Consider the following 15,611-nt stretch of genomic DNA (forward strand, 5'->3'; position numbering starts at 1 on the left):
GTGTGTGTGTGTGTGTATGTGCGTGTGATACTCTGCCTAAAAAAGAAAAAACATAAGAAAACACAAAAGAAAAAATTCCTTAACTGAAAAGCTCACTAAAAAATTAAACTGATATTTTTCAGCAATTCGAAAATATATAACTTTTAAGTGAAAATTGTTTTCAAAAGAAAAATAAGTACAAGTACTGGATAAATATAAAAAATAAAAAAGCATATTTTAATTTATAAATAAAGTGATTCTTATTTAAAGAATGTTGAAAATGAAAATGAATATTATGAAATAGAATTCTAGGATATTGAAAATCACAACTATGTTTCTTCTAAAAAAACTGTTAGTGGTTGTTATTGGTTTAAAATGTTTATTTGTTCTTAGAATAAAATAAACTTAACTTAAATTAATGACTAAATTTATTAGAATATGTGTTTGACAGAATGCTTATTTTTATGAAGATTTTCTTTGACTTTTTATTGTTCAAATATAACAAATTGTGTGGAAATTTCAACAAAAGATTGAAAACATTTTGATTGAGATTTTAATTGCGTTTATTCAGTTGGTCTTAGCATGAGTCACTAGTATAAATTAGTCATTCTAAAATAAATTCAATAGTATCGAAATTGAACTTCTATTAATTTGTTAACCCCAATAAATATATATACCAATGCCAAAGAAAAAAAAACTAGTTTTTATGAAATTATTAAAAATGATTCCGTTTCAATTTATTTAATAATGATAACTTCTGAATTTTCATTTAATTTTCTTTGGTTAAGAAAAACTATAATAATAACTTATAGTTAAATAACAAATTTAGGTTTTTTTTTTATTTTTTTCCTTTAGTTTTATTAAACACATTTTTTAATAGTACAAACAAAAAATGGTCAAATTCATTTAAAATCAATGCAATTTTAAGTTAACAATTAATATAGATCAAAAAAGCGGAAAAGTGAAAAATAAAATACCAAAAACAAATAAAAATGTAAACAATTTCAAGTGCTTTTATTTCATGGATTATGAAATACAATTTTAAGAAATTAATTGCAAAAGTAATTTTCAGTCAGCATATTAATAATTGTGTGGTTTTTGTTTTTTTGTTAATTCCATTTCATTCACAAGTGTCATCAAGTGTCAAAAGCGATTGATATATGAGCGGGATATATGTGAATATTAATTGAAACAAAAGAAAAATGTTGTAAACAAGAAAACAAAGAAAAGCTGCAAGTGAAATACAATAAAAGAAAAAATAAATAAACAAAGGCAAAAAAAAAAACAAAAGAGTGAGAGAAAACCCAAAATCAAAACTAAAATCCATATCTAAGTCGATATCAATAAACAAGAGGAAAAACCAAGCCAAATGGCAAAGCCTCCATTAAGGGGCGGCATGGGGCAGCTGCTGCTAATAATTCTGTTCTTCCATCTGGGATCAACGATGACCACCACAGCTCCGGCTCCGGCAGCAACATCGTCGCCATCTCTGATGAATCGTAATCAGCAACGTTTGCAACAATTGCAAGCAGCTCAATTGGAGGCAGATGGGCAAAATAATCATCATCATCATCAGTCGCAGCCTCATCATCATCTCAGACATGAGCAACACTTGCGTGCCGAACTGGAAGAGGCAACTGGTAGGCTGGGCAATCGACAGCCGCCAACGAAGCCAGCAATGGAGAATTGGCCACAACTTCAAGGTCAACAGCAGCATCATTTGCGTCATCACAATCGTCATCACCTGAACTGGCAGCAAAGGGTATTGCCCTCTCTGCATCTAGAAAGAACCACAGATGGACCCCTTTTACCGTCGACCCCTCATCCGTTGCTGAATCATAGTAGATATTTCGATCGAGAGGGTATCTATCCATCTTGGGCTGAGCCGCGATCGACTCGAGCCCCTAATTGGCGACAGGAATTGGACTCAAGCGATGACGACGATGATGATGATGATGATGATGATAGTGACTCATCGGAGGATTATGATGAAGATGAAGACGATGCAGAATTAATCAATATGCCACGCTATTCCCTCTTCAATCAGAAGCTCCTAAATCAAGATCATCCAGCCAAGACCATCCATGATGATGACGATGATGACTACGATGCCTATGATCAAATTGATGAGGTGACTCCGTCTCTAAGCCACAACAAGCATCCCAGTGTGGCTAATCATCAGGATAAAACGTCTTCGAAGCGTTACATCTTCGATTGGCTCTTCAAGAGAGATAAGCCAAAGGAAAAGGAAAGGGAGAAGCAAAAGGAGCTAGAAAAGGAAAGGGAGAAACAAAAACAATTGGAGAAGGAGAAAGAAAAGGAAAAGCATAGGCCAATGACCACTGAGAAACCCCATTTGGAGCTCATCGATGCCAATTTGGAAAAGGATGACAGTTTGCTGGATGCCTCCGAAATTGAAGATTCCGATTCAGTGGAAAGTTTCTCATCAGAGAAATGGAATAAAATAGAGCATGATCATCATTTGAAGCAACAGAAGCATCAAAAGGAACTCAAAGCTCTCCGAGATAGCAACAGGAATACCCCATTAATAAGATCTCGTTTGAGTGATGATGATAATAATGAGGTAAGTTGTATTGGCATTGCCCCATATATGTATGTAGACCCAATTTTTTTTTGGGGAGGTTCTAGATGATTACAAATGATGTCATTAGCTATTGTTATAGTACCCATTGATGATGACATTGCTCTCCATAGCAGCAGCAGCAGATACTGATAAGCCAAGCTGAGTCTGTCCGTTCATCCGACCGACCGACTGACCGACCCATTCGAGGCTTCGTTCAATGTAAAATCATATATATAGGTATTTCTATTTGCGTGTGCGTGTGTGTGTGTGTGCTCGTGTTTTTGTGTATTTGTGAGCCCACAAAATGACCAACCATGACCACACACATATTTTAGGTTTTCATGATGGTTAGTCAGCCAAATAACCATTGAATAAATGCCAATTTACATGGAAAGAAATTTCAACTACACAACTTCAACAATTTGGAACATGAAAAATATTAATTGACTAGAATTTGAGTTTGTTTACAATGGAAATAAAATTCGATTCAATTTGTTGAGATAGGCAATTATTGATAATACATTTGAAGTGTTATTTTAATCTGTACGAAATAAATCAACTCAATTTTTGTCAAGTTTTCAATTGGAAATATTGAGAACTTGAAGAACACTTTGGCTTAGACTTTAAAGTAAAGGGCTAATTTTATAATTAACTCATCTCTCTGGGGCCAGCTCTTTAAATTTTTTGATTATTCTACTAAAATTATGATTGTCTTGTAAAAGTGAAAATTATTTTAAAGAATTTCGATAACTTATTAAGCAACTTTTGGTACATATTGTTTTCAAAATTTATAGAAAGCTTTATCTTTTATGTTGTATTATTTTGTTTAGCTCTGTATTTTTTAATTTCGAATTTTAGACTTGATATCAAGGTTTTACAATTGAAATTTTTGTATTCTTAATAGTTTTGTAGTTTCCCTGAAGACGGAATATTCAAAACATTAAAGCCTAAAGTTAAGCCTAAGAAAGCGTATATTTAATTTATCTCTATAGGTTCAAATATTTAAACCCCATTCTAGAGTAATATTAATCTATAGAGTAATAGCTTCAACTACCAAAATTTAGTTTTTTAAAAGTCATTAAACCCATTACCAACTAATTTGTAATATCATTTGGCCCAACTGCAAAAGATTATCGATTTAATTTGGTAAATTCTGTTGCCATTCTGTTACTCTACAATAGAAAATTTTATTTATAAAACTGAATTATTAATATAGGTTAGTCAGTTTTGAACAGTAAAACTGTTAATCTCTTTCATCAAACTGTTCTAACTATTCTTATTTTACCAATAAGTTTTATCTGGTTAGATTATGACCGTTTTGAAATTTAAGTCAAACATTGCATTTCAGCTGGGTTTAGGTTTTAGTATATTTTAATCTTTCTTCTACTAAAGAACTTAATCAAAATTTATTTATATTAGCTGCCAAAATTGTTGATTCAATTAAACTTTCAAATATTCGAAAATTTGATAAGAATACCCTAAAACCAAACTTAAAACCAAGCCGAGTATATGAATAAATGTGTAAAACCAGAATAAATTTGCCTATGCTACAACATTAGTAATTTCAGATAGTATATCTAACTAAAAGCAATATGGAATTATGGTAATTTTAATTATTTTTTAAGTTCTTCCTCCATAATTGTGTTTCGTAATAATGCTTTTAATATGTTTGAGCAATTAACTTGAGTAGATTAAGATTTTTATTATTTTTTATGGGGTTGAAATCAAATTTGGAACTCAATAATTCAGTTAATCAGTTAAAATGCTGCTAAGGATTATAAACATCATGTAAATAGATAATTTTATATTCTACTAATAATGTTCAACTATGAATTATACTAATATATACTAATTATAGTCCAATATTATTGTTCAATTTCTTCGAGTGTAGATATATATAGCATATGCTAACTGACATAACTAACTTGCTGGCCGTCTCACTGACAGACTGACTGGCTGACTGGGCAAACCAACTAATACAGTTTGCATTTTGGCTTACAACAAAAGCAACACTAACAACGTCCATTACAACGACTTTTCCCCTCTCTCTCTCTTTACCACCCTTTCGATGGGTTTTCTGTTCTCTTGTCAAATATTTACACAATGTATGCGCTGATTTCTGTGCCCATGTCTCTAACCCCGCTCCCCTCTGGCTGCCCCATGGCCCGCTGGTGTTGGCCATTGCGGCTGGGGGGCTAACTAATTGAAACCAACTATGGCAAACAACAAATTGTTGCATTTGATTTGCTTTTGCCTTTTATTTCTTGCCATTCATTTGTTGTCAGCTTTTTAATTGCATTTCATTTTCGTTTAACATACGTTTGCCCAATTTTGACCAAAAAGCAAAGTTCTCAATGCTTTTCCTTTCATTTTGACCACCTCGAAGCGAATTTGGCAAAAAAGGGAAAATTTAATTAGCCCTCAGAGCAAAAGCAAATACAATGCACTCGACAAAGAGAATTGTGGAGTTGAGGGAGGGTTGAAGGTGGGGGCAGGGTAGAATCAACAGGAGAAGTTAACTAAAATTGAATGTTAAGGGAATTCTGAGAGGGGAAACGGGGGCGGGGAATGACCTTACTTTACTGAATTTTTATTAGCCTTTTATATATGCACTTCAGTTGGCTTGTAACTTCAGTTTCGAGCATCTCAAGAGCGTCTCAATGTAGAATTGGACTATAAATGGAAATTACTGTGATTTCAGTTTTATTTTGCATACTTATTGCAAACGACGACAACAATTTAAATGCCATAAATGTTAATTAAATACAAAGTTTAGTACAAAAATTTAAATAACGTTTTACTTGATGTGTCCATACACATAGTTTTCATCTCTACCCAATATTTACTTAAGTTAACCGTTACAATTTACTTCATTATTTCAATATTAGCACATTTCAACGTGTTCACATGATTATACATATTGATGACATGTTTTGGGTTGAATGACATTGTGACTTACCTACTTTCATATGCAATCCACGTAAATCATGGTACCAGGCTGTAAGTGCAGGTAACTTTGCCCACTAAAGTATGCAATAAGCAGTCATATTTTAATTTTTTCTTATATATAGAATTAGCTTTTTGAAAGATGTGAAGTAATATTGGCGTATTTTTAATCCTCTATGCAAACTTTGTTTATCAAAAAATTGTTAAGTTACTAGGCATACGGTAAAGTACAAGTTTGTTGAAAACAATGAATGGTTCTTCAGGAACTTTTTACTTAAATGGGCCAAGTTTCCCCGATTCTCAGCCCTAGATCTATTCTTTTGGCCTGGATAGTGCTACCAAGTCGGATACTCCCATATATTTCAATATCTGAATGCTGTTTTGCATTTGCATTTCCAAGCCCTAGATCCGCCTATAGCCTGGATATCGTCAGCGCGACTAGAATTCCTATATGTATGTATGTGTATTTGAAATTCTCAATGTAGCGTAAGTCATGGCTTTTCGATTACACAATGCCTTGCTCTTTAATGAGATGAAAATATGAACTCAATGTTATTTCTGAGCTTTTGTTACTCCAACTTTATCATTGAAAAAGTAGGTATAACACATTATATATTCTTGTTTGAATCATTCATTTAAGTAGTTTTTAAAAGAAGGGAGTCAAAAATAATTTTGGCTGACCAGAAGATCTTTTATTTATTGCTGCTTTAAAAAGAGCTCTTAAAATTTTCAAAACGTGCTGGTAGTTTTTCGTTTTTAAGTATTATTTTCGTTAATATTCCTATGTAGGAATATCGGCGATATTATAAAACAAGGCCAATATTTTAAGCTTTTGATCTTTTTGTATCTTTCTTTTTATATGGCCTGTTTGAAATAACTTAGTCAACGTTTGAAATCAAAGATAATTTGTATGTTTTGTTCAAACAAAATTAAATTTTGGAAAATTTAATACTAATAAATTTTTAAAGTATTTTGAGAGAACTACCAATGGTAAATAAAAATTGGTTTCCTTTGGTTTCAAATATCATTGCTTATAATTAGCAAACTCTGCGAATCGTATGAGAATTTTAAACTTAGAATATTTTTTGCAAAAATAAAATATGTCAAACTTTATTGTAAAACTTATGATTTTTCAAAATTTGCCTCGGTTTTTATAAAATGTTCTTCTGGGTCGAGTGACGTAGGTGGGGACACTGCATTTTTATTAAACGATTAATTTTAACGACAAATTTTGAAAGAAAAGTAGTCCACGAAGTAAAACGCGGTTAAAAATTTTAACTAAATAAACCTATAAAACGTATAAACGTTGCATTTGAATATATTCCTTTACTCTATTCCTACATAAAAATATATATAATTTAAAAGCTTTTAAATAATTTACAATGAAAAACAACAAGAATTTGTGTTCCACTGGTTGAACTTTTCACAGAAATATCCAGAAAGAAAAAAATGTTGTCTTAGAAAGAAATTAAAACATTTTAAAGAATGCCTTTTTTTTAGCATTCATGATTTTAATATGTACATATATAAGTTTATTGCACTTTTGTCTACTTAAAGACGTGTAAAAAATGTGTGCCATGTTTTTGCATTGTTTAGTTAAAAAGTAGAACAAATATTAATTAACCCAAATGGCATTGTTGTTGTTCATTTGAGTATTTTAAGATCTTAATCAAGTGCTGAATTATTAACAAGAAGTATTAAAGCATAATTTACGCATAATTATTATTAAAAATAATTATGAAAGTGCGTATTGAAATACTTTACACATACACATACATACATACATACATGTGTATAAAAAATGCAACACAATTAAAATCAACTTGAATTGTAATAAATTAAAATACACTCCAGAACATTGTAAAACAGCGAGAATATGAACAGCTGAGCAGCAGGCAAAGTGGCGAAAAGAAGAATGAGGAGAGTGCGATGGGAGAGGGAGAGGGCGAAGGAGAGTAAAAACAACAAATATATGTACAGCTGCTTGTTAAACAACAAGAACAACAGAAAAGAGAGGGCAGGTCACAGTCACAAGAGAGGGCGAGAGACAATGGCGAAACAGGTGAATTGCTGTTGTTGTTGTTGTTGCTGTTGGCGCTCAGCCATCAGAATGACAAGGCGCCACAGTACACACCTCCTACGGTCCCCCGCCCCTTTATGCCTCGATCTCCTTACCACCATGTTACACATGTCGGGCAAATCCGTTTCGTCCATTCCCTTCCGTTTCAGACTCAACTCTTCTTCCTGCCCCCATTTATCCCCATTTCTTGTTGTTGTTGTTTTTTTTTCAGTTTCGAACATGAATGAACATGTTTACATGGCCGTAATGTATTTTTTTGTTGCTGTAAATTCTGCATTTAATTGCAAACTTTATGTTTTTTTTTTCTTTTCTGTCATTTGCATGAATTTTAATGGGAAAGAATTGTAGATTTAACAAATAGTTTTGCAAATCCTTTTTTATGTGTTTTTGTTAGTTAAGTCTAGTTAATTCCCTTGATAGGCCATTTGTTGGCCTGTTTTTCCATTTGTTAACAATTTTCCATTTAAATGCAATTTCCTATACTCTCACGTGCCAACCCTAAATCCAGCTATCACCTCAATTTCCTTTTGCGATTTTGAGAAGTTTTTTTTGCAATTTGCCGTGTTTGCAACCAAATCCTTTACACACAAATGCCAAATGCCGATTGCCACGCCCCTTACGATGGTATGTGATTGCATTGCACTTGTCATTGTTTCTTGTTGTTTTTGCTGCTGTTGGCCATAAGCTTTTAACTGCCCATTTCTATCTGTTTGGTCTGGTCGGGTCTGGTTTGGTCTGGTCTTGTGTGTGGCGGCTTCTTCCTGCTGTTTCTTTTTGTGGTTCATTCCATTTCTCGTTTCTTTTTTTACATTTCTCAAGCTGCCTTTCGGCTAAATTCATTCTGTGTGCTTGGCCTTTTGTCCAGTTCTTGGCAGGAGGCGCTTAGCTTAGCTGTCCCTCGTCTGCCAAGATTTTAACTGTTTGCAAAGCGACCTCACAGAGGCAAACAAAAGATGACTGCAAAACAAAGCGAACTCATCAGCCCCCCATGAAGATCTCTGATGATCATTGTGAGATGCTCTGTGGAGTGGCAACAGCGGCGGTTGCAGTTGACCTTGAAATTGTGGGCCAAATGACAAAGACACAGAGGAAACCATATTAGCTAAACAATCGATTTGTCTTCATTATTTGGAATTTGTTTCAAACTACTTTAACTTTTTAGCACGCAACATCTTTCATGTTGAACAGAAGAGACTTTTACTAAGTATGAAGTGAATTTATAATAATACAACACAAATAAAGGAAAAACATTGACAATAATATCAATATTCATTAAACAAAGTAAATTGGTTTTAAAAAATATTAAATGACGAACTTAAAAAAGAAATATTTGTTTACTTTAAAATCAACAAATATTCCAAATGTTATGTTATATTGAAGTATAAAGTAAAGTATCCCTTTAAAGGATATTTTTGGTTGGCAACCTGTTTTTTAAATAAAATTATCAATTGAAAACGAAAACGATTATTGAAATGATGTTGTTTTTTAAATTAAGAACAAAGAAAAAATTGAAGTTTAAAAAAGTAAGTTTTTTCTCTGTACGTGGGCTGTTTGTAAAGTTCTCGGCCTCCACAGTTAACCTAAAAAGAGGGCATACGTTTGGCGGCATGGACAACTCACTCGACACAAGATCATCTGATTCTGGATCAATGTAATTTCTGTACCCACCTCAACAATAATTTTTACATCTTTTTTAACAAAAAGGCGGCATCTTAAAGACCAAAATCTGTTTGTTGCCCCAAGGAAACGCACTTAACTTAAACATGTACGTAAATTCTCCAACGCAACTGTATAATTACGTATACGCAATGATTTTTTATATGCATCATTTCCACTTTCTCAGCTGTTTGCTTTACTTATAAATACCAAGTTCAAACTTCTTAACAAATAACAAAATCAGTCATATACAAGGATTACATATCCGTTTCAAGAGTTTTATTATAGTTTTGAGGAACGTTTTTGGCTTATCTAATTAGATCTTAAATGCTATTAGGACTTATGATATGCATAGTTAGCTTTTTCAGCAACTTTTGGAACAGTTTCAGATATTCATAATAATTAAGGTGTTTTATTTATACCAATTTACGATTGGATTTTGAAAGTGATAATTTGGTTGTCAAAAGATTTTTACTTACATTAAGTTTAATATTAAATTTATTTGAAAAATTTATACACAATTGGCAATTGTATCCAATTTCTAGAGGCAACATTAAGTTGGAATACTTTTTCTCTATTAAGTATAGATTTCATATATACTTATAATATGATGATTGAATGGAGGAAAAGTATTTCATCTTAATATACGCTCTCCAAATTGAAGACAATTGGCAATTGTTTAACAAAATAGGGATAGTCCAATTAATTACAATTTTAAATATTTTTTTTATATGAATTATCTAAAAATTTTGTTGGAGTTTAGAATTATAGCAAACACCTATATTTTTTGTATTGAAAATCTTTTAGGTTCTGATAGTCCTTTATTACATTTTGTTCTTACTTCATTAAGTATTATATTGTTTTTAAGACGCTTTCTGAATTTCCTTTTTTTTTACTCTTGCTCCCCTATGTAATGGAATTCTTTTCGATAGAGTATCTTAAGTTCTCTTATAATTTGCAGCACTGTGTCCCCATTCACCTATACTACACACACACACACATATATACAGATATGACTGGGTGACACTCAGGTTGTTGGGAGTGTTCACGGGGCTACAAGTACTTCTAATCGCGGCTGTTAAATGTTTTTAATGGTTTTGCAATTTGGTGTCTTTTTGACACAAATACCTACATAAGAGCTAAGAGACATGGTCCTCACCGGGTGTGAGGTTCATTTAAAGGTGTCTTTTTCTTTCAGATTTATGTTAAAATCTTCTCTTTTTTTTTTGATGACCAATACATCAATGTTTAATGTACAATAAAGACATTTTTCAGACAATCTGTGTGACCTTTTATGTGGGTGAATAGAGACTGGACACAAGGGGAGGGGAGAGACCCAAAGAGATATTATCATGCCAGGTGTAGGTATTAGCCCGATGATAACCCAAAACACAGCAGGTGACATTGAAAGGGAGAAGGTCGGATCGAATGCCATCAAATTTGATGTGTTTTATACCCTCGAAAAATGGAAGGTATTCCAAGATTGAAGACATCTAGGTAATCAATGCAAATAGTTTCAAGGATCCTTGGTATATCAAGCTAAAGTATTAATGTCCTTAGTTGAGTGGAATAGTCCTGAGATACTCTTAAACACTTTTTTTTGGGGGTTGCAGAGTATCTCTTTGTCGATGTTTCAAACGTAACACATGGAGTTTTTATTTCGGTGAAGTTTTAATTTATGCGTTTCGTTTGATGAATTAGAATGCATACACAGATAACAACAACTACAACAACAACAACAAAAACACTAACTAAAACAACAATCGACAATATTTGAACAACAGTGTTTCTGTTTCTCATTTTGTTGTTGTTGTTGATGTTTTTGTTGTTTTTTTCTTCTTTTTTTCCTTTCAGTTCAATAGTTCAGTTTTGGCTTCATTAAATTTAGATGCATTTGTTGTTTTTGGCTTGTTGTTTTGTTGACCCACATGGCGACCATGACATGATGATGGAGGGAACCTGGACAGAAAATCTCTGTTGTAGTTGTGTGTGTGTTTGCCTAACCCCTTTGCCTTTCCCCAAGTCATTCGGGTCCTCCTCCGCACCTCCCCCTCCCCCTCCGTCCACCCTGTGGGCTGTTCAACATCATTCCTGACCACTGACACTCCGCCGCATAGCTTTCAATTTATCTTTTGCGGTCTTTTCGTTATATTTTTTGTCGTTTCTGGCGCATTTTACCATGCAACACTTCGAATAGCATTTCATTCGTTTGCCTGGTCATGATTTATTGTTTGACTGTTTTTTCTGTCTGGTTTTGTTTTGTTTGCCGTTTGCCTGTTGTTTCTTTGACAAGCATGTTATTTTCCATTTCGCCTTTTTCAATTTTTTTTGGCTTTGTTTGTTGTATTTGTCACTTGCAAGTGTTGCGTGAAATAAAGGCAATGTTTTGGCATCAGGAGTGTGCGGTTATTGGATTACAAACAAAGTGAGAAATTCGAAAAAGAACTGACCTTGATGTTCCTGATCCCAGCTATTGGATTTGTCTAATACTCAAAATGGGTAAAAGAAACAAAAGTTTAACTTTTGTAAATGGTTAAATCGTAGACTAGATTAATTGTTATCTCGACATTTTGGTGTTAATATAAAAACTAGAGCCAAAAGTTAATGCTGAATGCATCGGAACCTTTTTTGCTACTCTTTCATATCCCCCTGTTTGTGGTATTTCAGTTTTTCTGTTCTCAGTTGTTTATGTTTGGTATTCTCTAAGAACATGTGCTATAGGTTTCCAATTTGAGAGACAATACTCGATAATGACAAATTTTAAGAGTTTTTATGATGTTCGAAAAATTTCCAATCAATTACTTAGTTGCTGCGATTAAAACAAATTGGACTGCCGTTTAAAGGACGTGATTACGACATATTAAAAAGGAAATGCGCTCGCTTTCGACTCTTTTTTAAAAACTTTTCTCTGAAACCAAGGAGGAGAGGGGCGAAAAGGCTCCACGCCCTTGGCTCGCTCCCAGTTCCAACATCAAACATCCGCATAGCGCTCATCTGCGCCAAAAATATTTTTTGACAAGTGAAAAGTTCCATTTTAGATTCTGTAAATCGATCTAAAAATATTACTAATTGAAATAATAATGTATTTTTCACTTTTGCTAATTCAAGAAGGGTTTCTGAAGATTATCCTTATCTTTCTGATTAAGATAGAAGGTCTTAAAACGAAAGATTAACTGATATAACTGCACCAGAAACAATTCGAACAAATCGAACAACCAAAATGATTTATTATAAAAGAAGTGTATTTGCTTAAATTGAAATATTGTTGTCGATATAATAATTCCCTTTTATTGAATTTGATAGGTTCAAATGGCAACTGCTTGAGGTAGCTTAACCTTATTAATTTTAAACAAAATTGAAACGAAATGCAAAATATACTTTGTTTGCGCTAATTTGCTAAAAGTTTTATTTTAAACAAATCTTAAATGGCATAGAAAACATCTCTTAACATTTTATTAACATAATTTACATAGTATAATTTATAACTTTTTCTTAGAGGTTCTCAGAATTTATCTTATCAGTAAATAAACTACATCTAGTCGCCCAAAGACCTTGAAATACCATCAAGTGTCTCCTATGCTATACATTGAGTCATTCGATTATGAATCATCGTTGGATTTTGAGATTTTTCAGTTCTAGAAGTTGTCTTAACGCACTCGAAGTAATTATTAATAGAAACTGGCCTTGACTTTGTTTCGTTTTTAGTTTTGTAAAAATGTTGTAAACTTAAGCAAAATGCCAGAATTAATTATAAATCCAATTTATGGTCGAGATAGAAACTTTTGATCTTTATAAAATCTTCTTTAATTTATAGGTATTACCCTAAATGAGGTGGGTGGGGGGCGGTGAAAAGCGAAAGTGTTAAAGTGTCAAATAACAAATGCAGCTGCCTTTTTTATTTTTTTTTTTTTTTTTGACACACCCTGTTGATCAAATAACCGTTATAACACCTTAAAACTCTCTCAATAAAATTAAATTGTGTAATAAAGAAAAAAATCGCTGACAAATGTATGACGCGAAGAGGGGGGAAGGGGGGCTCAATCAAAATGCTCAAAATGAAATATTGATGAAATTTACTTGATGCATTGTCCGCATGTCAAACGCAGTTTGTGTCCGCCATAGCCAACTTTAACTTGAACTCCACGTCCAAGTCCATGTCTCTCTTTTTCTCTCTCCCTCATGCATAATTCAAAAGGCGCCGCACGCGGCTCAAGACATTGAAAAATTTCTAAATTGATAGAAAAATGTGAAGAGAAGAGACAAACAAACAAACAAACAACAACTGACTGACTGTGTGTCTGTCTGACTGACTACTGGGCTTTTCCTTTAATGCCAAATCTTGACATTTGCCATTCAGCAACAACTAAAAACAGTTGGAATGTCATAAATTTTGAATCGTCGCTAAAGATTTATGATGTGTCTTTCGGTCATTCTCTCGCTTGGGGCTTCTCTTGTGGTGCTGCTTATCAATAAGTTTCGTTTTAAGCAGAAATTGAGTCATAAATATCCACGACATTAATTAAGGCCCCGCATTCACATGCAAATGTTGCAGACCTCCAAGAGATCAGCATTAGGCGAGGGGGCCCAACCACGACCACGACCACTAAGTGCCGCAATCACGACTTGACTCGCTTGTCAATGGTTTTTTTTTTCTCTCCGAGAGTTATGTTTATTGATTTAGCTAGACTGTCAAAAATGCACTTTGATTTGACTCTTTTATTTTTTGCCCCCACCTGCCTGACTGGCTAAAATGACACGAACCATAATTAAGGCGAACAGTGAGGCAAAAGGCTATTGAAATGTTAAAGGATCAATAAATCAAACTTAACTCGGCTAAATGGATTTTATTGAAATATTTTTTGGAGCATTGAAAGGGAGCTGATAAGTGACCATGATAAATGAAAACAAGTTAAAGAAAAAGTTTAATATTTTATTGCATAAAAGCCAAGAAAAAGTTATTATATAAGGTATAGTCATCAGCCGCGGTTCTGGCGTGAGTAACCGAAGTTAATCGAAAAAAACAATAAAATAATTTTTGCAACGTTTCTAGTACTTCAATTTGACCACTTTATACGCCACTCGAAGCAAGGATAAGCTGGGAAAACTATGAAAATCTAGAAAGCATCTGCGATTTTTTTCAATGCTATATTTGAGATCTGTTCTTAGACTTGAGTTTACAATGAAATCTAAGATTTAACTGCTTCGAGGCTTTGAGTTTGGTTATAACTTTAAGTGTGTCCTTTTTAACAAATCTTAATTGGAAAAATAGAGTAGATAACTTTATTTAAAGCTTTATGTGTCTAAGAAATTATTTTCATTTGATCATGATCGTGTTATAGAATAAAGACCACTGATTCTCTTAATCGGTTGGATAACTTTAGCGGGAAATAGTTTAGTCGCTTTTAAATGAGTCTTTCATTTCCTGAGAGTCAGTCAGTATTAATGGAAATGTTACTCTTCCTTTAAAAATAGTTGGAACTATCGCTGGCTTAGTATTAATATTGTTAGACATGGAGTCCTAAAGGCAATATTGTAAGCACTAATCAAACAATTCCTGGCCTTCTGACAATCTTCAGTAAGCTCATAATCAGGAGGTGATAATTTACTTTCATAAATTAGTGGATAGACGACATATCAACAGGATATGGGACTCAAAAGTTTGAACTATGTATCCTATGCTGAAGAGATCCTCAATTACCACCACTGTATATTTAAGACCATTTTATTGGAATATCTTAGTCTATTTTCGGGAGTACATGATCAATGAGGATCTCTTCAGCGAATTTTTACATTGTAATTTACTTTTCTAAACAGTATTGTAATTGACTACTTCGCAACTTAACTTGTTTGTAGACACGCTGTCAATAAAAAACGTCCAATCTTTTAGAAAAGTAACTGGCGATATAATCAATATAGATATGGGGATGGAATCAACGCTGAAGTAAGTTATTACTGACAACCAGAATCCTATTAATCCAATTACTTGGTTACAAATATTTGTGAGCACTTATAAACTTACACAGAAGTATGTCTTGAAATTATTTGGCAAATATATAGACAGAGAAAACGAAGGAACACCTGAAATGATGATATCTACGGTTTTATCTTTTAAATACAATTACCAACAAAAAATAGAAAACCAAATTTCAATAAGTGATTTAGAAAGCGAAGAAAATCAATAAGCAATAAAAAAGAAAACGTCTTAAATTTGTGACCACCCTGTATATGTATTTGGATTTTTCTTATTGAAGTACTTATATTAGTTAGTTTGCAGAACTGATGATTCCACGATGAAAGGAACTGTATGATCTAATCATCAAAACATTTTCTTTGAAGAACGGCGACGTTTTACAAACAAAATAAACA

The 15,611-nt window shown here is 33.0% G+C and overlaps 1 protein-coding gene across 3 annotated transcripts in view; it reads left to right on the top strand.

Moving 5' to 3' along the window:
• The first annotated feature begins 1,261 nt into the window (after nucleotides 1-1,261).
• LOC6644297 (protein PRRC2C) overlaps nucleotides 1,262-15,611 on the top strand; it is an 86,347-nt gene continuing 71,997 nt past the window's right edge. For all 3 annotated transcript variants that reach the window (XM_023176772.2, XM_047010670.1, XM_023176769.2), the window contains exon 1: nucleotides 1,262-2,563. In XM_023176772.2, the coding sequence (XP_023032540.2) occupies nucleotides 1,349-2,563 (1,215 nt within the window). In that variant the 5' untranslated portion in view covers nucleotides 1,262-1,348. The remainder of the gene's footprint in view (nucleotides 2,564-15,611) is intronic.

This window comes from Drosophila willistoni (assembly GCF_018902025.1).
Source record: "Drosophila willistoni isolate 14030-0811.24 chromosome 2R unlocalized genomic scaffold, UCI_dwil_1.1 Seg167, whole genome shotgun sequence".
Classification (NCBI taxonomy): domain Eukaryota; kingdom Metazoa; phylum Arthropoda; class Insecta; order Diptera; family Drosophilidae; genus Drosophila; species Drosophila willistoni.